At 34.0% G+C, this 23,402-nt stretch overlaps 1 protein-coding gene across 1 annotated transcript in view; it reads left to right on the top strand.

Moving 5' to 3' along the window:
* Positions 1-3,740, top strand: part of cdh18 (cadherin 18) — a 319,640-nt gene extending 315,900 nt beyond the window's left edge. The window contains exon 13 of the mRNA XM_018094962.2: positions 3,162-3,740. Coding sequence (XP_017950451.2) covers positions 3,162-3,652 — 491 coding nt within the window. The 3' untranslated portion in view covers positions 3,653-3,740. The remainder of the gene's footprint in view (positions 1-3,161) is intronic.
* The last annotated feature ends 19,662 nt before the right edge of the window (positions 3,741-23,402 follow it).

The following is a 23,402-nucleotide window of genomic DNA, read 5'->3' as shown; positions in this document are numbered from 1 at the left end:
TTTTAGCCTAATGCAGTAGTTAATTGAATGCATCAGTCAACAATGTTTTCTTAAATATTTTATCACAGCTTAAACTTAGTGGTGCATGACATCAATTTATGATAGACTATTATATTTAAACAAAATGTTGAATTTTAAAAATCTGTGCTTGTATTACAAAAATTGTCAGGGAGTTGTTGCTACATGAAATAACCACCGCTTTAAACAGCAAATTTTTGAGCTGGCATTGGACATCTGCAGCCTATTAACCTAACAAATCTAATATACCATGGAGAATTTAAAGTTTTAAGACTGAAATCCAAAAAAGTCTCATGAGAATAATTAAAGAGTAAAAACTTTTTCCCACAGAAGACACCTAGCAGGAAAAAAAAAACACCGTAAGTCTGCGGGACTAGGTATGCTGACCATAGTAAAGGATATGAGCTCCACATCATGCTCCTCACAAACACTATGAGGGTAGATGGAGCCAATACTTAAAAGGCAGAAAAAATGTTAAAAAAGCTGTACCTAAACATTAAACCCCCATATATAATAAAATAATAATTTAGCCTAGTAATGGTTACCCACAACAACAACCTATAAGATGTTCGCTTTTAAACAGATGACCACTATATGCTTCCTGTTTATTGGATGCTATAAATAATTAGGCCAGTAGCACATTTTTCACCTTTTATTACATTGCTCCCTAAGGGGTCAAGCAGTGAGTTTTATACCTTGCCTGCAGAGAAGGATGATAATAATAACTTCTGTGCTACAGCAGCAGGGGACGAATCCAAGCACATCAATCAAGTGAGAACATAATACACCATTGTAGAAACCCCTGCTCAGGCCATCCCAGTGATAAATATTGAGTTCCAACTGTAATCAATGCAGTATAAAACACTTTGGAATATGTTGGTGCTGTTTAAAAAAAAAATAATAATAATAATACATAGAACCCCAGTACAGGCACAATGAATCAGATATAGTTTATAGTTCCCAAAAATAACAGAAACAAATTACTTAAACCTGACCCATCATTTGCAAACACAGGAAGCCATATTATATGAATAAATAAGACTCATTTGACCTTCTTTAAAGTCAAAAATGGAGAAATATTCAGTAAGCAGACATGCTTTACATTTGGTTCATCTGCTGGATGCACCCTTATTATTCATGAGCAAATTTTTTCACCAGGCATGGATTCACAGCAAGTTCCACGTTTTGCCATCGCTGAATTTTTCTGCGTCAAAATAGATGCAATTGTGGCAAAATGGGCATGGCCATGTCAACATAGGCACAGTCACATCAAAAAAGTTACTCACGTAAAAAAAAAGACACATTTTACAAATTGTTTGACATTTCGCAAATTTTTCTGGATATTCACAAATTTTTCGCCAAAGAAAAATGGGACAGATTTGCTCATCACTAAACCTTGTCAAATGGCTCCGCAATTAACAGGTCATTAAATGGAACCATAAAAAGACAAACGATATCTGCTGATAGTATTAAAAAGAAATTGTAGCTTTTTTGTATCTTATGATCCTAAAACTTTGTAATGTTGCCCTTACCAAAGACCATTTTTTCATTTTCATATATTTATATTAATTGGTATGGTACATGGTGAAAAGTGAATGTGTATATTTCCCAAATTTGCCAGTACTTTCCAGGATGTAGCCCAGTAAATAGCAAAAAGTTAACATTTTCTGCTTAAAGGGAAACTATACCCCCAGAATGAATGATTAACCAACAGTTTATATTGTGTTAAGTGACCTGTTAAAGAATCTCTGGAATATATTTATCAGTAAATATTGCCCTTTTACATCCTTTCCCTTGATCCACCATTTAGTGATGGGCTGTGTGCTTCCTCAGAGATCACATGACCAGAAATAATGCAACTGTAACAGGAAGAAGTGTTGAAGCAAAAGGCAGAACTCTGCCCATTAATTGGCTGATGGCCTAGCATTTATGTGCCTTGTTTGTGTGCATTATGAATCCTATGACCTGGGAGGCAGCCCTTAATTCTTAAAATGGCAATTTTCTATTTAGTTGAAGCAGGATTTTACATATGAGCTTGTTTATGCAATATATTTTTATAGAGACATGTAGAGACAAAGAGACAATGTTTGGGTGTGTAGATAGATATTCCTTTAATAACTAGACTTGTCTAAGACAGTGATACCATTGCAATAAAGCATACTTAAATGAGGAGAAATCAATTGTTCTGCAAACATAATGAAAAATACTTGTCCGGCATTATTTTACATCCTGCAGAAGCGGGACCATGTGACTTTACTTAATGTGAATCCTTGTTACTGTACATTCTAATAAATGTAGGTTTCCTGTTCAAAGGTAAAATAGAAAATTTAAAATGAAGGTTAAAAGGAAAGTAAACATGTTTTGCCTGGGGTATGGAATGATTTTTTAAAGCCCAGGGGATTAAATGTAACCATCTACATTACACTATAGATGGAAAAATGTGTTTCATATATAATTATGTTTTTTATGTAAAATCTATTTTAAGATACAGAAAGGTACTAGCAATAAATAGTATCTGTCACATCTCTGTACGGTCAGTTTTAGCTTTGTATATAGTAAATAGAAAGTAAATCAAAGATTTTGATATACAGATATTAATGGGCTTAATTATCAATTTTCGAGTGAATTTGAGAAAGTTTTTCTTATTATTAATATGGAAAAACCATTCTAATAAAAAAACATGAATAACTTGAATTGGCGAGTTTACAAAATTTGAAGAAACCTCAAGAAACTCAAAACCTGGAAATGAAAATATGGCTTGACTTTGCATAGTACAACTCCCCATGACTTCTACATGCGGAGTTCTTGGAAGCTTTTAGATGCTGAAGTTTTAAATTAGAGAAATTCGCTGCGAATCCATACCTGGCAAAAAATTTGCTCATCACTAATAGCAGCCAATCAGCAGGAAGCATTTACTGGTCACCTGTTTAAAAGCAAAAATCTTATTGTTGTTATGGGCAACTGCAACTGGGCAAACTTTTTGTTGCTTGCTACATATGGGGGTTAATGTACTATGTATTTAAAAGAAATGACCTTTAAAAAAGGTAATTTTACCAATTAACCACAGAGTATTGGTATGTTTTATACAAATTTTTGAAACATGGTTTCTACTTCTACTAAAATGTTATAATTTTTCTTTGTAGCAATTGTGGTTCTCTTCATTACCCTAAGGAGAGGAAAAAAAGAGCCTCTTATTATCTCTGAGGAAGATGTTCGAGAAAATGTGGTGACTTATGATGATGAAGGCGGTGGAGAAGAAGACACTGAAGCTTTTGATATTTGTGCTTTGCGAAACCCTTCTGCTGCAGAGGAACTGAAGTACAGGAGGGATGTAAGACCTGAAGTTATGTGTACACCAAGACTTCAAGCTCTTTCAGCAATTGACAACATCAATGTTCAGGAATTTCTCAAACAAAGACTGGCTGAGGCAGACCATGACCCGGGTGTGCCCCCTTATGACTCCTTGCAGACATATGCTTATGAGGGACAAAGATCAGAAGCAGGATCTATCAGTTCTCTAGATTCATTAGGAACACAATCGGATCAGGATTATAATTTCCTTGATGAATGGGGACCGGAGTTTAAAAAGTTAGCAGAACTCTATGGAGAAATGAAACCTGACAGAACAACTTAATTTCTTATTTCAACAGTCTTTTATTTACAAAAAAAAACTGGAAGCTAACCACGAGTTTATCAATAAATTCATACTTGGAACTGAAAAAGTTGTTCACTTTTAATGTAGAATCAAGTGCCATTTTCATATATACAAATGGGTTTCAGATTTTGAGAAAATACAGATACAGAAACTATTTTCCCTTGTGTATATTTTTTTTAATTGCTCAATAAAGCTGGTGGTGACACATCCATACTCAATATTTAAAAAAGTAGTATAATTTGCTCTATATTAAATGAATATGCTATTATAAAATTACCATATAAATCAGTCTACATACATATACAGTGTAAGTGTATATTTACCTAATCTTTGCTTTTATGTGAATAAGTTATACCTATATGACTAGGTTATACCTTTTATTGGCTAACTAAGTAGGTTAAAAATGCAAGCTTTCGGGAATACTTAGGGCCCTGCTTCAGGCATGTTATACACAGAAACTAATTCATAACATTTATACATAGTAGTACAGTATCAAACAATTGTTATTAATCCGACAAGTATGTGTAAAATAATTCCTGTACAAATATTGATCAACATCTCTCTGCCAGGGTCCTCTATAGAGGTTAATTTAATTTAACACCTTGTGAGGTGATGGAAGTCCTGAGTCAAGAGTAAGAAAGTATGTCCACTCACTGGCATGCATACAGTGCGAAACATTACTGGTTAAACCCAAAAGTATAAGCAATATGTTGCCAAGGGTTAGCTATCCTTAAATCTTGATAAGAATTATCCATGGATATGCTTCTTAATTTGTCCTCTATATATTATTGTATACACATTGCATCAGTAAAAGCTATGGTATTACAATATATGTAAGTTATTATAATAAGTTATTGAACAGAGATGGACTGTTTTTACTAAAACTTAATCGAAAACTTGTGTGTTTTGGATAGGTTGATTCAAAATATGCCACAAAATCGTTTATAAAAAGAAATCTATAAAGACCTTAGACAGACAGAAAACGAGTTTATAACTAGTTTATAAACATATTATTCTTTAACAAGAATATCAACACCCTGAATGCAGATGTATTTTTAAGAGCCATCTTTGATTAAAAAAAAAAGTAAGAGGAACATTTTTAAAAACCATGGACTTTAAAGAAGACAAATACTGTATGGAAACAATTAATATGGGTATGGGATTTATTATTTGGAAGGCTTGGGGTCTGGAGTTTTTTGAATAAGACGTTTTTCATTCTTTCACCATTTCTTAAGGGGCATATTTATAGAATTTGTGTTTGTGTAATTTTAGTAGGTTTCTTTACCATGACTAAACTTTCTTTTTAAAAGGTACAAATGTCTACTTATTAATTACAAAATTTTAATAAAAAAAGGGAGAACCAATAAAAATGGGTAACAAATACGAATAATAATACTAAGGGGCCCATTCATGAAACCACAAATTTTGTGTGTTTAAAAGCACGATTGGAAAAAATTTGGAGTAACCGTGATCATTTTTCACAAGTCACATATTACTCATATATGAAAATGTAGTAATTTATTCAGCATAGAAACCACAAAAAGACACTAATACAAAAGTTTGCCATATAAAAGCTGCCAAGATCATGTAGAAATCAATAAGAGATGTCCTCGGCAGATTGTAACAATCTTTAATCTGTGGTTTCAGAGGGTTTTGTGATTTTTCTTTTAGTTTTTAAGCCCACAAAAATTCTTACGAATTTTGAGTTTTTTTTGAGGTTTTCATATTCTTATTTGGATTTTTTGTGTTGTTTTTTTTTTAGTCATGGTAGAAAAAAACATTAAATTTCACAAATGTAAATCTTGATAAAAGGGCCTCTTACTGTGCCAAAAAATATTTAAACATTAAGGGGCTCATTTACTATCCATCACTAGATTAAACTTGCTGAGTTCATGTACAAGTCAATGGAAAAGGTCCCTTTCCTTGAAGTTGTTTCTTTTGTCTGAAAACTGTACAGATTTTGCTGTATTTTGTCCCAAAATAAAAAGTCGGAATTTTTACGACTACAATTAAAAAAAAAAAATCCAGTTTTTTTTAAAAATCCCATAGGAATGAACAGAAAGCAGGTGAATTTTTCTTTAGTGAGCTCTAATCTTAACTTTTAATAAATCTGTCTCTAAATAAATAGAAAAGAAATAAATAAAATTACACAATACAGAGAAAAATAAATCATTAGAAAATACAATAATTTGCTTAACATTGGCTTTATGAAAGATGGTCTTCAAAGATGGTCTTCCTATAATTTGTATCTTTCTTAATAAGGTTTTTCTATAATAAATCACATACCTATCCTTCAGTAATATTGTGCAGATTGTACAATATCATTCCTTCATATTGAAGAGATTTCAATTTACAATTATATTAATAGTTATATTTCCTGCAATGTAAGGGAGGTCACACTATTTGAATAATTAACAAAGAAAATTAATTGTATTAATGATGGTTTGTTTGTTTGTTTTTTTATATTGAAGTCAGTTCACTGAATAGTTTAATTCAAAGTAAGCTTGTAATATAGAAGGCTACAAATATTTCTTTACGCACAATGGTGTTGTTTTACAAAGACAGGCACATTTATCTTGAACAAAAAATAGATAGTATTTTCTGGTTGAGTTTCAGATATAGCAGTTAAACCCATCTAAAGTAAGGATAACTTTCCATCAGGGACCATGAAAGTTAACTGTATCAGAAAACAATCCAACTATCAACAGTAAGGCAAATGCTTCCCTTCAGAGTCTTCAACTGGATGTCCTCCAGAAGCAAGAAAATACTAATCAATTGTGCTTACTCTGAAGATGGGAAGCCCTGGGAAATGAGCCTGGCCTGCAAGTCTAGAAAAAAAAAAGGAAACCAATTAGCAAATAATATTTCAGAATTCTTTGAAATAATTTGTTATACTCATGTTGTGACATAGAAATGATGGCTTTCAAACCATACTAATATTACATTAAATGATCTGCATATCCCAGAGGTAATTAAGTAAATATAGCTAGAAGAGTAGAAGGAAGTAGTATTTATAGAGTTATTTTATTAATAAACCCTGTAATATGCACTACAGGGTTTTAATGCTTTCTTTTCTACATGGTCTAGTTTATACTGTAAATATATATTTTTTTAATTTCTATTAGTTATTAATGTTATATACAACAAGAACAAGAAAATTAAAGCACTATACATATAATGCCTTAAAACGGTATAACAGTTTTTTATGTATAAAATAAATGTGAAAATGAAAGGGACAATTTATTAGCATTAATTATTTATGTACCTCAAATGATGCATGTTTGCTCAAAGCAATCAAAAACTTAGCAAATTTACCAAAATATGAGTTTAGAGCTTAATACATAAAAACTCACCCACTTTCTGTTAATTCCTATGAGATTTTTAGAAGCACATTTATCAATGGGTGAAAGTTCACCCATTTATAAATATACTTCTAAAAATCCTATAGGAATAAAAAGAACGTGGGTGCTCACATTTTGATAAATCTGTCATTTTTTAACATTTGATTTTTGTGGTTTTAGGAGCAGATTTACTTAAACTCCATAAGTTCTAATTTTTTTTATTTCTGTATTCGACTAAACTCGTTTCCCAAATGTCTAATATTTACTAAAAAAAATCCCGGCTTTATAAAATTGTTGCAGCTGCAATTAGAAAAAGTCATGATTTTCGGACAAAACCCAGTGAAATCTCTAACATTTCGAGAACCTTTGCCATTGACTTCTACATGACTTTGCCAAGTTTAATCTAGCAAACTGTCAAATTTGGGTTTTTATCCATTTAAACACATAGTAAATCTCAGGAAAGTTGCAGCATTTTTTTCTCTGCAACTTTTTTGTAAATAATCCGAAAAGAGTTAAAACTAAAAATTGTTGGTTAATAAATGAGCCCCTAAGGGGCTGATTTACTAACCCACGAATCCGACCCGAATTGGAAAAGTTCCGACTTGAAAACGAACATTTTGCGACTTTTTCGTATGTTTTGCGATTTTTTCGGATTCTGTACGAATTTTTCGTTACCAATACGATTTTTGCGTAAAAACGCGAGTTTTTCGTATCCATTACGAAAGTTGCGTAAAAAGTTGCGCATTTTGCGAAGCGTTAAAACTTACGCGAAAAGTTGCGCATTTTTCGTAGCGTTAAGTTTTAACACTACGAAAAATGCGCAACTTTTCGCGTAAGTTTTAACGCTACGAAAAATGCGCAACTTTTTACGCAACTTTCGTAATGGATACGAAAAACTCGCGTTTTTACGCAAAAATCGTATTGGTAACGAAAAATTCGTAAAGAATCCGAAAAAATCGCAAAACATAAGAAAAAATCGCAAAGTACCGATCATTACGAAAAAAACGCAATCGGACTCCATTCGACCCGTTCGTGGGTAAGTAAATCAGCCCCTAAGAGTTGTTAGAAGCCAAAACTAAACTCATTTCCATGAATGTAAGTAATTTATCAAAAGATCCAAATTGAAAAAACACGAAAAACTTTTTTGTACTTTCACACAAAATCCCTTAGGGGGGCATTTACTAATGCTCATCTTTTTTCATGACTCTGTTTTCTTGGTGCCCAAATACTATATTGTTGTGGTAAAAACAATTTTTTTACTATGACAAATCTCAAAGCAAAAAATATGCAGATGTCCTTTTACAACTAAAAGATCTTTCATTGGTTCATGGTTTTATAGGTTTTCGGACGGTTTTGATTATGTTGTTTGTACAACAATGTGAAAAAATAGCTTTTTGCTTTTTTCTGCATTTTTTAAATTTGATTTCAGATCTTTTGATAAATAACCAACATTCATGGAAATTAGTTTAGTCGTGGTTTCAAAAAACCCTAAAACCACGAAAATTGGTTAATTAATAAATGTCAATTAAAAAGGTCAGTTAATAAATGCCCCTTAATGATGCATTGACACAAGTACAGTATTATGCTTCATAATGTGTAAATATAAACATGTGTAAATATAATTTATCTAAAAACATGCTTTTTAAACAAACAGTAAAAGATGTTATGTCCAGAAAAGAGTTCTTATAAGTTTAATGTATTTCAAAGAGTTTATTAGTTAGATATAGGGGCAGATTTATCAAAACACGAGTTTGAATGGGAAAAATTCGGATTGGAAACGAAAATTTCTGAAGATCGCAAATATCACGAAAATGCTTCTGAAAAAATCATATTAGTCATGATAATGACTTGGCTTGGCGATCCGAAAGTCACGGAATTTTCGTACCGAACCATTGTAAACAGCAGCAGAGCCTTTCCGAATTTTTCGCGCGGCCGCGAAAAAATCGACGAGAATGCGCTCGGAACGTTCGGGTCTTGGTAAATCTCCCCCATAGTGTATAGTGTGTATAGTGTATATAGTGTATAGTGTATGACCAAGCACATTAGGGTGCCCATTAGTGTTTATTTAAAAAACACTTATGTCTGGAGTCTGAAGGCATTCTGCACCTCACACCATAGGAAAAAAAACCTGATGCAAGGTGCATAGGGCAGGTGAAAAGTACAGGGTTCCATTATGACCTTAGCCCACCACTGCTCCCTAACTTGCACATATAAATGCCACACAAGTTAGAGGACAGGTAGGGGTTATACCTGCCTCCTACTGCTTAATCCCTAAGAATATAGCACGACTAAGAATACAGAGTGAATTCTTATAAATTCTTATGAGAGGGGGAGCAGACCTAAACCTGAAGTAGCCCTAAAGGAGAGGACGTCTGATACTGAAGAACATGTTTAAATAAAAGAAGACAAGAAATTCTGTGTTTATTTTGATAGCAGCATTTCTGGGAGTGCTTATGGCTGTATTTACATAGACCTTTCCGATAAAGTTTACTTATTTTTTACCTTTACTTCTCCTTTAAGCAGAGGGAATCCCTGTTAAAAGAGTTTTCAAACGTTAAACCAAAACATATGAAAATATACAAAAGAAAGACTTCAATGCACTCTCTCATATTTTAGTGCATATATTTTAAGGTAGTCAAACAATCAAACTTTGTACATGGCTATATATACTCTAAATCAAATTGCAACAAAATGGACTTCAGCATTATAAGCAGTAATCAGCATGGCTTTATGAAGTCTAGGTCATGTCAAACTTGAATTGCTTTTTATGATGAGGTTAGTAAGAAGCTGGACAGTGGGGGTGCAGTAGATGTGATCTATTTGAATTTTACCAAAGCATTTGATACAGTGCCCCACAATTGACTGCTTTCTAAACTAAGATCTGTTGGGCTTAGGGAAGTAGTTTTCACATGGATAAGAAAACAGCTACAGGATTGGGTACAGAGGGTGGCTGTTAATGGTTCTTGGTGGGGTCCTTCAGGGTTTTGTATTGGGTCCACTTTTATTTAACTTGTTCATTATTGACTTAGCGGAGGGTATTGTAAGTAATGTGTAATGTGTTTGCAGATGGCACACAACTCTGCAGCCCAATTAATTCCATCCAAGATGTGGCATCCTTGCAGCAGGATCTTGAGAAACTGGCAATCTGGATTTGTGTTCCAGGTGCCCTGAGGCCGCCACCATTGATCCCCTCCTCCTGCAGCTTGCACGAACACCCCCCCCCCCCCTCCGGCAGAGAGCGCGAGTGCATGCACAAACATTTTTAAATCCCATACAGAGCAGTGAGGAGAGGTCGCCCTTGCTCCGTATGGGGGCAAAATTTAAAAATTTAATAGCAGCGGGGCGGCATGCCACCCCTAAATTTCTGCCACCCTGGGCCCAGGCCTTTGTGGCCTCTCCAGAAAATCCGGGCCTGGCTGTGGCAAATTACATTTAATATTGATAAATGTAAGGTCATGCACCTGGGATGTAAAAATATGCAAGCTACTTACGTGTATACCCTTAATGGGACTGCACTCGGGAAATCCATAATGGAGAAGGGCCTTGGAGTCCTTGTAGATAATAAACTTGGCTGTAGCAAGCAATGCCAGGCAGCAGCTGCAAGGGCAAACAAGGTTTTAAGCTGTATTAAAAGGGGCATAAATTTACAGGAGGAGGGGTCATTCTTCCACTTTACAGAGGGCAGGTAAAGTCCCATCTAGAATATGCTGTTCAGTTTTTGTCTCCAGTACTTAAACAGGACATTAATATAGAGATATAGAGGGTTATATAAGATAGAGAATCTAAGAATTTCACATTGAAAGATTCTATGAAGTATTGTAGCTGTAAACCATGTTTCCTCTTATTCTAGCCTTCTCTTACTAAAATGTATTTTAACCATTCAGTCATTCCCCTGTCTTCCACTATGGAATAAAAAGAGTTGGCACATACAGTAGGGTAAGGTATATATGTATTGGAAACTAAGGCATGCTGAAATATGCTGAATACATCCTATTATTGCGGTTTCAGGCACATATAAGTTACAGTCACAAAGGAGCTTTTTCTTTGTGGTTGGCTGGTTTCCAAATAAACAGAATAGCCTTACCTTGTCATGCCACATTCTGTTTATATATTAAGGTTTGGAACATTTTCCCTTCAGTTTCACTTAGCTGCTTTAAAAGGCCATTTTTTTATTTTAATTTTTAATCTTTAGGCAGAAGCAAATGCAGAAACCTTCCCAATGGGGGTTATGTATGCACATATTTGACAGAAAAGCTAAGAAACCTGAGGATAGGATTTAGCAAGACAGGGTGCCTCTTCTGATAAGCAGGTTATTCATGGTCACTGGAACACATTTACATAATATTTAACAAAGGGAATATTTGATTGCCACTAGGTACTCTGTAGGAAATGTATTTTGGAAAACATGTTGCCACATATTTTGATGTCTCTTTTTTGGGGGGATATCTTTTTTTTATAGTAAAAATTTATTTTTTTAAAGACTTTATGCTTTTTCACAGGACATCTAAATTTGATACTTGACTTGGTAAGTGCCATATTCAGTTTCTATTATCCGAAGTAAAACACATAAGCCTCACATCATCTCTCTCATTAGGGTTGATTCACTAAAGTGCGATAACGATTATCGCATTTTTTTGCGTTAAAATTGACACGAAAAAATGTGCAATACGTTAAAGTATTGTCGCATGTGTTAAGTCGCATATCCCGTGCGTTAAATAGCGCACAACCGCATGCGTTAATTTTACCGCATTGCGTTAATTCTCGCGCAGAAATAATACTAACGCATGATTCACAAACACTTTGACGTGCTAAATATCGCATTAGTCTATGCAAAAATTAACACCTACTTGGGGCAGGCGGTAATTATAGAAAAGTACAGTTCATGAGCTTTTGGCAACACAATATGGACTTTGCAGTGTGATTTATTCAAGTATGTGTTGGCCCTAGAGTAATGCAGCCTCCAGTTTGCAGGGAAATGGTCATTTTCAAAAAAAGTAGTTTTACGAACGTAATGGTGTGTATGGCTAATATGGCCTGCACGCGATAAGTAGCGAATGTGCGTTAATTAGCGCGTGCGACAAGTAGCGTGCTGCGTTAATTAGCAAGTTTTTGCGTCAAATACCGCATGAAAATAGTCTTCGCGACTTAACGCAAACAGCATCACGTCTAAATTAACGCAAATATCCTTTTAGTGAATCGTGCGTTAAGACGCAAAAAATTAGATGCAGTAAAATTTTTAATGCATGCTCTAAATACCACTCGTTTTAACGCACTTTAGTGAATCAGCCCTATTGTGTGTTGTGTAACATTTTAATCTGACACACTCCTGCATTTTGTATACTCTGTAACACACCACTAGAGTAAGGTAAATAGCCACATTTTTTTTTCTAAACAACATCTGTTGAATTGTATTGATTAACTCACTTCAAATTAATTCAATGAATTAATTGGAATCACAAATGTCCACATAGATTTTAAAGTGTGGTGAAATGATTGCAAAGTATCATCATATACATGGATTTCTGTGTGACAGCTTACAGTTGACAGGGCATCAACCAAGTTCCTAATTTAAATCTACTTCCTTTTACCATAACCACATTATTTGACACGTGCCTGGTCATTTCTGATATTTACATCTTGCTGATTTCTGAAGGACAGGACCACCAAAAAAATTAATTAACCCTTTAAGTGCCAGAGAACGTAGAATCTACAGTCTGTGGATAAAAGGACTTAAGTGCCACAGATCATAGATTCTACATTCTGCAGCACGTCCGGGGTTGGGAGCAGAGTAATGACTTTTAAAGCCACTCCTTCGCTCCCTGCTCATTTCCCAGCATCTAGGCAACAAGCAGAGGCAGGGAATGATAGGAAACATCAAGCATGTTGATACTACATGCCAGTCGTTTCCTCATCTTCTTACTCCCTCCCAGCGCCACCGGCTCACCGGATCCAAAGATGAAGAAGCTCCTCCGGTTCATGTATGCCCTCCAGCTCCTCCAGGATGATCTTCCTGCCTGCTAGCACCAGGTTAGTGTCAAACAACACACAAAGACACACTTATTGCACTAATGTACACATTTACATACACAAACATACATAATTACACACACTTCACAATTTGCCAAGTTTACACACACACACAAGTGGAAGCTTTGAAGAAATTTTTAGGTATTTCAGCAAAACTGCCAATTTTGGGAAAGCATGGCCACTCCATAGTTTGGAGTAGAAAGATATGGGTGTTCATTTTGAATTCACCCGAATGTGTACTTCCCAAAAATATATGTTTTTTTAGGGGGGGTCAACTTATTTCTTTGTGTTTTTACCCTGCAAAAATGCAATAAATGTGTTGAATTTTCAGTAGCTGAAGTGATCTCCAGGGCAATTTGTATGCACTAACTTCCTTTTGGGGTTTCTAAATGCACAATGGGCCCTTGGCTTTCTAATTTAGGATATTTTTTCTTTGTACCTAATGCTATGTGGGAGATAAGGTGCTTGAAAGTGGAAGCTTTGAGGCTATTGTAGAATTTTCATACATTTTTAAAGAAAGTGCTAAGTTCAGAAAAGGATTGCTGTTTGGTACTTTGAAATAGAAAGACATGCTCTAAATCCTGTTCCAGAAGTTTTCCTACCTAAACTAAACCTCCGACTGACCCCGCCCTCCGCGCAAAATGTTCAAAAACATCTGCCACTGAGCGGAACTGAAATGTGAAATTCTGCTGGCACTTAAAGGGTTAAACATTATCAGATGTTCTTGGCAACTGTATTTCTGTCATATCTTGCTGGGCAGGGCAAATACAATATGATGAAATGCATTAAAAATAAGCTGCATGTTAGTGAAAAGCAAATAAAAAAAAATAGGTTTAAATGAATACCACTGTGCTTCATTTACTTAACTGGATATATATTCTCAATTTTTATTTCTGCTTTTTGAAGGTTAGATATAGTCTTAGGTATTGATATGATGGATAGCAAGCTGTTTTGACTATAGAGACTTTTTGCTCTTTACCTGAAATGCTAAGCTAGAGAGAAGTATGAGTGATTACGCTCACAGGTATGAGTAACTGGGGACGTCTTTGCAACTGTGCTGAGCAGTCAGGCATGTGTTTATAATTCATGTACAGAGAAGAATATTTCATTCTATTAAGCAGCAGCAGCAACCATGAAATTTTCCCTTGCCAATATATCAAGTGAGGGAAGTATTGTTCAGACAAAGACACTTCTTGTTTTTCCTTCTGAAAAACCATGCAGGAACTATTATATACTACAAATGGAAAAAATGTAATTTTATGGACAATTGATCACTAACATCCATGGCGCACAAATTATAAAATGAAACAAATTAATTTGCACTATTAAACTCAATTCACAATTTTATTTCTTCAACACAAGATGTACAGTTTAATTCTCTAAAAATGTGACAACCACTAATATAAAATAGAAAGTGACAAGCAAAAATTTTTCGCCAAGCATGGATTCGCAATAAATTTCCGCATTTCACCATTGGTGGATTGTTGCACAAAACAGGGGAAAATTTGCTGCACAACGACAAATATAAGCATATTATCTATTGATTAAAAGGGATAATATATTTTAGCACAACATTTTAATCTTTTTTAGTGATGAGCAAATCTGCGAAAAATTAGCAAAATTAAAAACTAGTGTCAGATAAGGAAATGGGAGAAAAGATAAAAGAGACATTTTGATGGGCAAAATGTTTGATTTATATTGGTTGTAGTTTTTAATATAATTTTGTATATTGCTAGCTAAAACAACATAAAACATAATATTAGTCTATTTATAGGTTTTGCTGCTCTAGAGTATTATACCAATGACTTTCATTATGGCCTTCATTAGGCCCTTATTAGCCTATAAGGAAAAATCTTTTTCTTTTCTCCAAACCATTTTAGGGCCACATACAGTATTTTTCCCTTTCTATTGAATTGAGTTACAATCCCACCAAAAATTGAAAAAAACGACCAAAAAGGTTCAGAGAAAGTCTCTGAATGTTTTTATTCAGCCAGGTTATCATATACAATATCTAGTTGTGATAAGTCTAAGGGAAAGATTTGGCTCAAGCAATCATAAAGGAAAGCCACATGAGGGGACTCACGCAGGGATTTGGGGAAAAAAAATGTTAGTTAAGGTGTTTTTCCCCTGAGTGGGCTTTCTTAAATAAGAAAAAGTTTGTTAGCTTTCCATTTAAAATGATTTCAAGATCACTCAGCGAATTCAGTACCTTAGATACTGTAAAGTGAATGGCTTTGTATTAACTATTATAATTGATAAGCATATATATCTCAGAAATCCCTCCCTTAAAGGGGCAGTTTACACCTTTGCTGAACATGAGCATAATTAAAAAAAAACAAAAAACCTGAAAATGTATTCTGACTATCCTTTTAATTATGCATTAAAATGTTGATTTAAAATTATTCCATTAAATTGCACTTTTAATGGATAATACTTTTGGGTTTTTTTCAGGATCTCTATATAAACAAACACATGCCCTCCCACCACAAACTTTGGCACTTTTTGTGCCTCTATTTTATGTACAGGATTAGATTACATTGCAATCTAAGAACAGGAATCTCCATCCTTGTGTGTCTCTTACCACAGGGCACCTAATCTCTGTATTTATATGTATTTATTACAATACTTATCTTTTCTATGTGTAGGTTTCTATATTGGAAAATTGCACAATGCTTCATATCCATGTAGCACTATATAAATAAAGTTCTACATACATGCATACATACATTAAAGCACACTGTAAATAATTTCCCCATTAAATAGTAGAGGTGGTAAACCAAATCCTCTACATTCTACTTTGATAATATAAATAACAAGCCACTATTTTCTTACTTCAAAATACTGGTACGTTTAATGGTTACAAAAGTTTTGTGTAATTGAAATAATTGTTTTATATACATTTTTTATATGTTTTTAAACATTTTTAAATATATATATATATATATATTAAATTGAAACTTTGTCCTAAATACATCTTTTTGCTTGATTCAGAGGAATCCTTCCTGACTTTTAATAATGCAATGAAACCTGTTTGTGCAACAACATTCCAGTATAATCCACAGGTTCATGGCTTTCATTGTTTAAGGGGGAAAAAAAAGTGTTACGCCTTAAAAGTCAATTGTAACTTTTATAATACTTGACGTAACTGTAGTATATGATAATATATACATTTATTTTATATTTTTCTCCATGTAGGATCTGTTTTAAAAACCACACACACAGAGATCAATATTATCCACCTCCAAATTTATATGCTAAGGAAGACGCTAGCGAAACTGACAAAAGTCACATCGCCAATAGTTATCGTAGGGGGAGACTTCAATCTGACATATTCAGATATTTTAGATAGGGCCCCCCCCGCTGTATCTAATACCTGATGATTGGTCCAATCATTACTGTTCTTTCACTCAACTTTTTTCTCAACCAAAAAAACACTTGCTGGGAGTCACATGCAGATTTATAAGAATTAACTACAGTTAAGGGCCAGATTTACTAACGTTCATTTTTTTTTCTTTTTCGTTTTCAAGAATCATACTTTTTAGGGCTAAAATTATGTATTTTGTATTATTTTATTTATAATTACTCGAAAGCATGAATTTTTCATAATTTATCAAGTGTAAAAATCATGAAAAACACTAATACAAAACTTCGCCAGCTAAAAGCTGTTGAGGTCATGTAGAAGGCAAACAGAAGGCAAAATGTAACAACATTTAATTTGTGTGTTTAGACCTCTTGTTTTTTACCATTTGTAAGTACACAAAAAATCTTATGAAAATTAGGATTTTTTTGTTTTTCATATTCTTATTTGGATCCTTTTTGCAGATTTTGAGCTTTTTTGTGCTGTTTTAATAAATTACTTGGCATTCAAAGTTTTAGTTAAAATGCATTTTTTCATGGTTTAAAAACCACTAAAATCAGTATTGATAAAAGGTTCTTCTATGTTTACTTTTTAGAAAATAAATTAATCCTCTTTTAGATGGAAGAGCTGTACTTCTCTACCCTGATAGAAAAGACTACCTGGTTTTAAATAAGTCACTTTAAGGGATTTTGTTATACTGTGATCATGTATTCCTTATGCAGGGTCTCCAATTTGTGTGACAACCAGGACATCTATCAGGGACCTAGTAGATGCAGGGGGCCTAGACTTATATAAAAGGGATGGGGCCTGGGAAGAATGAGGGTGGATTTTGGGAGGGTCTGGGTAGAGTTTGAGTCTATGCATAGGGTATGAGACCCTACTACATCACATAGCTTGACCACCTTCATCATAAAGTTTCTAATAGTGATCAGATAAATATTTTGTCAGGCATGGATTCACAGTAAAATTATGCATTTCGTCAAACACCAGGGGAGTATATGAATGCCTATCTAGGCATGGTCTTTTGCCTATAACAGCCACTTTTGGCTTTGGGCTCAGCTACTCAGGTTTAACCAAGACTGACTGCACAAGAATACAGTAACTCCCACAGGGACAGGCAAGGAAGCCAAATGTATACCTCAGGGAAGGTGCCAGTAAGAACAGAGCTCACTGTAGTCAAACAGGCCAGGTCAGATCTAAAAAAATTCTAAAATCGTAAGGCAAACTCAAAGTCAGGATCGCAATAAAGTTATTTAATAAAAATGGTATGTCTGTGATCTCTTTCTACATGTGGTTCAGCAAGCATATTTAATATTGGGATAGAGAAGGATACTACAAGTCTGTTTGAGAACAGTTAGAAAGCTGAATGAATGTCTATTTGTACCGGCTTAGCAAAGTAATTTGTGTGTCATGTTAAATATATTATAAGAATTATAAGAAAGCTCTGAATTATGAGAAGACCATCCTCCATAGACTCAACTTCAATCAAATCATTAAACATTTGAAAATGTACCATTTTCTCTGTAATAATAAAACAGGGCCTTATACTTGATCCTAAGATATAATTAATCCTTATTGGTTGGAAAACAATTCTGAATTCTGTTCTAGTTAATAAAAAAATTCTCCTTATTAGCAGTGCTGAAACATGACTGAGGGAGTTTCCAAACTGATTAGTAAATATAAAAGTCTATACCTTTTTCACAGCAATGGTGAAATGGAAAAGGAGGAGGTTGAATGTTAGACAGAATATAAAAACAAATTTAAAAATAATTGTGGAAATTAAAATGGCAAATGCCTTATAGGTTGAACTTTTCAGAAAATTGTAAGATGTCAAGCCAATTAATGGTAGGGGTGAAAGTAAAGCTCACCATCATACAATTCCTCTATTAATTTGTATTAAAAAATACTGCATGCCTCTAATTTTCAAATGTGAAACTTTAACTTTCAGCCAATAAATAAAACACCTCTTAAAACCACACAGAAAGGAAGAGAGACAGTGTAATTTTACTGTGGTGAGCTCTAATTTAACACTGTAATGAACCTGCCTGTTAAGGACCACCCTATGAATGAAAAGGCAGTATATTGTATATTGCAACATGCCTGGTTAAATATACCTTTGAGTACTTAGTTCAGTTATAGTCAAGCAAATGTGAAATTCACAAGGGGGTGACAAAACCTAAGTATCTTATTTAAACATGTGTAAATAATTATGAAGCACTTGCTCTAATTTTACCACCACTTAAATAATGTAATTAGGCCATGAATGTCATGACCATAGTCTTTGGAGTTTGCATAGGACATGGGTACAAAATCCATTTAGCAGCTCTGTCATTTTATACATGATACCAATGTACAGCATTTAATGAAAACTCCCACTTTGTGGATGGTGGCAATTTCTCAAACATAACAGGTAGGGAAAGAGTTCAGGGTCAACAAACAGCTCTGAATTAAAACAAGGCCAAGCAAATCACTAGAGAGCAATGTAGATAATACAGAAGGACTTTTCTGCAATAAACATACCCTTTGAAATATACTGTTTTATTGCATCATTCATTTCTTTTCCATTATTGAATTTATTTACCTCTTGAAATAAACCAAATCTTATATAGAGGTTATAACACTCTCTGTTTTACCTTCTTACAAAAATATGTGCTAATTTATTGTTGAAAAAGTGTGTTCTTCTCTGTCCATCTGTGCAACTTCCAACAAAACCATAAAAATAAAAACTGCAAGCATATTAGGAACAGTAGGTTTCGCAAGCATTATTCATTCAGTCGGTTTCTCATACTGCTCTCAGAATTAGTAAGTATATTCTCAACAGAAATAATTTGTTTGATTTGAATTTGCTTGAATTATCTGCAATGCTGTGGGCTTATCTCATAAAGATTTAATACATAATTAGTTTTGTATTTGTCTCTAAATGTACCCTTTAGCTTCCACAGTAGCTGTTCTTTATTGCAGCATGTATGATGCAGTTTGGAAATAATTCAACTAAAAGCTGCACTGTAGTTTTAGTTATATTTGAGCAAACACTACATAAATATGGAAACACAGCAAGGAATTAATGCTAATAGTGTAACAATTTCATAAAACATATACAGTTATAAAGGCCTTTCTTAACGCATTGAACATCAGGGTTAAACCAGACCATTAATCTTTTGCATATATTTATATCACAAACAAGGCCAGTGGGTACAGTCTACTTCCCTGTGCCAAAGTCACCTACTGTGTCCATCACTCATATTAAAGCCTTCCACATTCCTCTATTTACTGCCATGGTTCCCAATGGAAAACATTAAAGTGATAGATAATTACTACTTTAAAGTCAGTAATACATTTATGGAAGCTAGGGAAAATAAGCATAAACACCCCTATTATTTTTATTAGACAAATGCAAAGAAAAAATAATAAATAATGAATCATACAACTATGTGATCTGGAAAGCTATTATCTATAATGTTTCAAATTAATGGAATGACAACCAAATAATTTAAATTTTAAAACATTATTTTCATTATCTATGTATTAACAAAACAATACCTTGTACTTGATGGTAACTAAGTTGCATAAATTCATATTGGGGACAAAACAATCATTTTGGTTTTATTTAATACTTTTTTTGGACACATAGGGGCTGATTTACTTACCCACGAACGGGTCGAATGGAGTCCGATTGCGGTTTTTTCGTAATGATCGGTACTTTGCGATTTTTTTGTATGTTTTGCGATTTTTTCGGATTCTTTACGATTTTTGCGTAAAAACGCGAGTTTTCCTATCCATTACGAAAGTTGCGTAAAAAGTTGCGCATTTTGCGTAGCGTTAAAACTTACGCGAAAAATGCGCAACTTTTCGCGTAAGTTTTAACGCTACGCAAAATGCGCAACTTTTTACGAAACTTTCGTAATGGATACGAAAAACTCGCGTTTTTACGCAAAAATCGTATTGGATCCGAAAAATTCGTACAGAATCCGAAAAAATCGCAAAACATAAGAAGTCGGAACTTTTCCAATTCGGGTCGGATTCGTGGGTTAGTAAATCAGCCCCATAAGGTATGCTGATTCAATTTATGAAAAAAATCACTTATCTGGAAAACCCCAGGTCCTGAGCATTCTGGATTATAGATCCTATACCTATATAAAAGTTCAATAGTCTGTTAAATGACTTTCCATGACATGTGGTAATGATGTGCCCCAAACTTAATCTGAGAATATTTCTTAATTTGTTAAATACCAGTATAACACTAAACACCCTTTATAAAGTAAAAGAGCAGGTTGCATATTTTTCTGATTGGATAACCACCACAATTAAAAAATTATTACATAAAATACACAAAATAAATATATCTCACCACCACCACCACACTCATATATAGATTATTTTATTATCTTTTATTTTATATCGCTATGCTGGCTAATCCAGCTCTTCAAGGATTTGTTTATTTTTTATCTACCCAAAATGAGCATAGGACCCTATCAAATTCACACTAGGGTCAATTTAATCACAAGTCAATGAGCCTACGAATGCAAATGTCTGCAAAAGCTTTTCAAATATGCCATATTTGCAAGTTTAGAATATTTATGCACACTGCATCCGAGTTACACCCAACTTTGGTGGTGGAAAAAGTATTCTCTAAATTGATTTATGAAATTGCACTTTTCTCATTTGCAAAGTTTTGTTGACAATTCGCATTTCACTGCAATTCACAAAAAAAAAAAAAACACAAAAATGTAAGAATTTCGGGGGAAAACATGTTCAAAACAACCATTTGCGGATTTAAAAAAAACTTTCTAAATAGTTATCATCTCTCCAATTGTAAGGGTAGGTTGTGGTCAGTGCAATGTTCAAAATCAGCAGGCACCTCTCCACATGCTTCATTCAACTGTGCCTCCACTGAACTCTAAGCACCTCCAAGAACAAGCATGGAATGCATTAGACTTGAGGTTCTAAACTCGTCTAAACTTTATGTATTGCTGAAAACCAACTGGAAACAGAAGATCCAGATCAGTGTGTGGCATGGAATGAACAGAATAAATGCTAGCAATTACCCAGGTAGGGTGAAGGTGAAGCACAAGTACCAGTCATTAAAATTTGTAAGTAGATTCTAAGCAACATTAGCTAAATGTTTAAGGTGCTGCACAATCTTTTCTGTCTGCTTGGTCTTGGAGGTGCTTGGAGTTGAGCAAGAGATACAGTGAAGTGGCGGCACATAATATGTGGAGAGGCATCCGCTGATTCTGAACACTGACCACAAATTACCCAAGAGATGTTAATTGTGTGACTTTCTTGTAAGGTTTTGGGTAGTGCATATTGTTTGTGGTTTTAAATTGTCTGTGCTTGAGTATGAAACAAGCCAAATTAGCAGGCTATAGAAACCAAATGAAATTAAAACAAATACTTGAAATAAATCACAGATTGCAAATGTTTCTTAATAGACACTGGTCATCATTTTGTCTTTTTTCAGATGTATATGTCTTGAAACTTTGCAACTTGTACTTCTTTTCTTAGAGAAATGAATTCATCAACACGTCTCTTGGATTTTGTATTAGTGTTCTAAATGACTTAGTTAATACCTTGCAGATGAAACACCAGCTGCTTGATCTGCTCAGAATGCTAATGTGCATTAATGGAGTGTATTTTTGCTACAGTATGTTCCTAGGATTTTTTTTTCAGCACAAGAGGATGTTGATATCATGACAGTATAATCTAATTATACTCGTTTGTTGTATTTTTTACTGGGACTTTTTGTAATTTTTGCTTACCCATGGTCCATACTGACATAAATAAATGTAAAGATGATTCCAGAACTGTGCAATTCCCAGCACCCTCAGTTTAGACCACTGCATCATTAAGGCATCATTAAGATAATATCAGTAATAAAACTACTGTAAGTAAGTTAGGTTGAAAAAAACAAACATCCTTCAAGTTCAACTTTTTGTGTCTATATAAAACCTGCTAGCTGATCCAGAGGAAGGCAAAAAACCCTTCTGACACCAACCTAATTTGAGGGTGAAAAAATTTCTTCCTGACTTGCACTGAGATGGCTGCCTACACACCAATATTACAATTAAAAAAAATACATTTGAATTCTGTCTTGATTTTTATGGTGTATGTTTGATTTCTAAATTACACTTTTTACATAGCACATAATTGACTCCACCATTTAAAATGTATTCTTGAACCAACAAATGTATTTTTCTTTAGTTATAATATTGGTGTGTAGGCAGCCATCTCAGTGCATTGTGCCTGAGTCTGAGCTTTCAGAAGGAGCCAGCACTACACATTAGAAATGCTTTTAAGTAACCTATTGTTTCTCCTACTCCCATGTAACTGGAGGAGTCGCAAGCTGGACTTGGATTTCTTACTATTGAGTGCTATTCTGATATTTACTGGGAGCTGCTATCTTGCTACGTACCCACTGTTCTGCTGATTGGCTGCTGGAAAGGGGGGTGATATCACTCCAACTTGCAGCTCAGCAGTAAAGTGTGACTGAAGTTTATCAGAGCACAGGTCACATGACTGTGGCACCCTGGGAAATGAATAATATGGCTCCATGTAAAATTTCAAAATTAAATATAAAAAATCTGTTTGTGTTTTTGAGAAATGGATTTCAATGAAGGAAATCGATGAGTTTTGAAAATAATGGATAACTAAATGCATTAAAAGATAAGACTGCAATTAGGTTTTATTAAGAATAAAACTCTGAAATCTGAACAAAGGGATACAACCTTTATTCCTCTGCTTAAATTTCCATGAAATATAAGAATCAGTGCACTTGTGTATATCTGATAAAACTTCTATTTTGATTACATTTTATCTGCTGTATGCAGGGAAATTTTCTGTTAAAGATACATAAATCACCTTGTTGTCATTATCTTGTTGTAAAGCACTCAGGCAGAGAACGAGCAGATAAATAACCTGTACTTTTACTCTGTATTTTATAATGCAAGATAATGCAAGGTATTGTACTTAATACAATACTCAAAATAATATAAACATTTAAAGA

The sequence above is a fragment of the Xenopus tropicalis genome, chromosome 6 (assembly GCF_000004195.4).
Source record: "Xenopus tropicalis strain Nigerian chromosome 6, UCB_Xtro_10.0, whole genome shotgun sequence".
Lineage (NCBI taxonomy): Eukaryota > Metazoa > Chordata > Amphibia > Anura > Pipidae > Xenopus > Xenopus tropicalis.
Note: the sequence above shows the minus strand (reverse complement) of the source record. Positions and strands in the feature narration are given on the sequence as shown.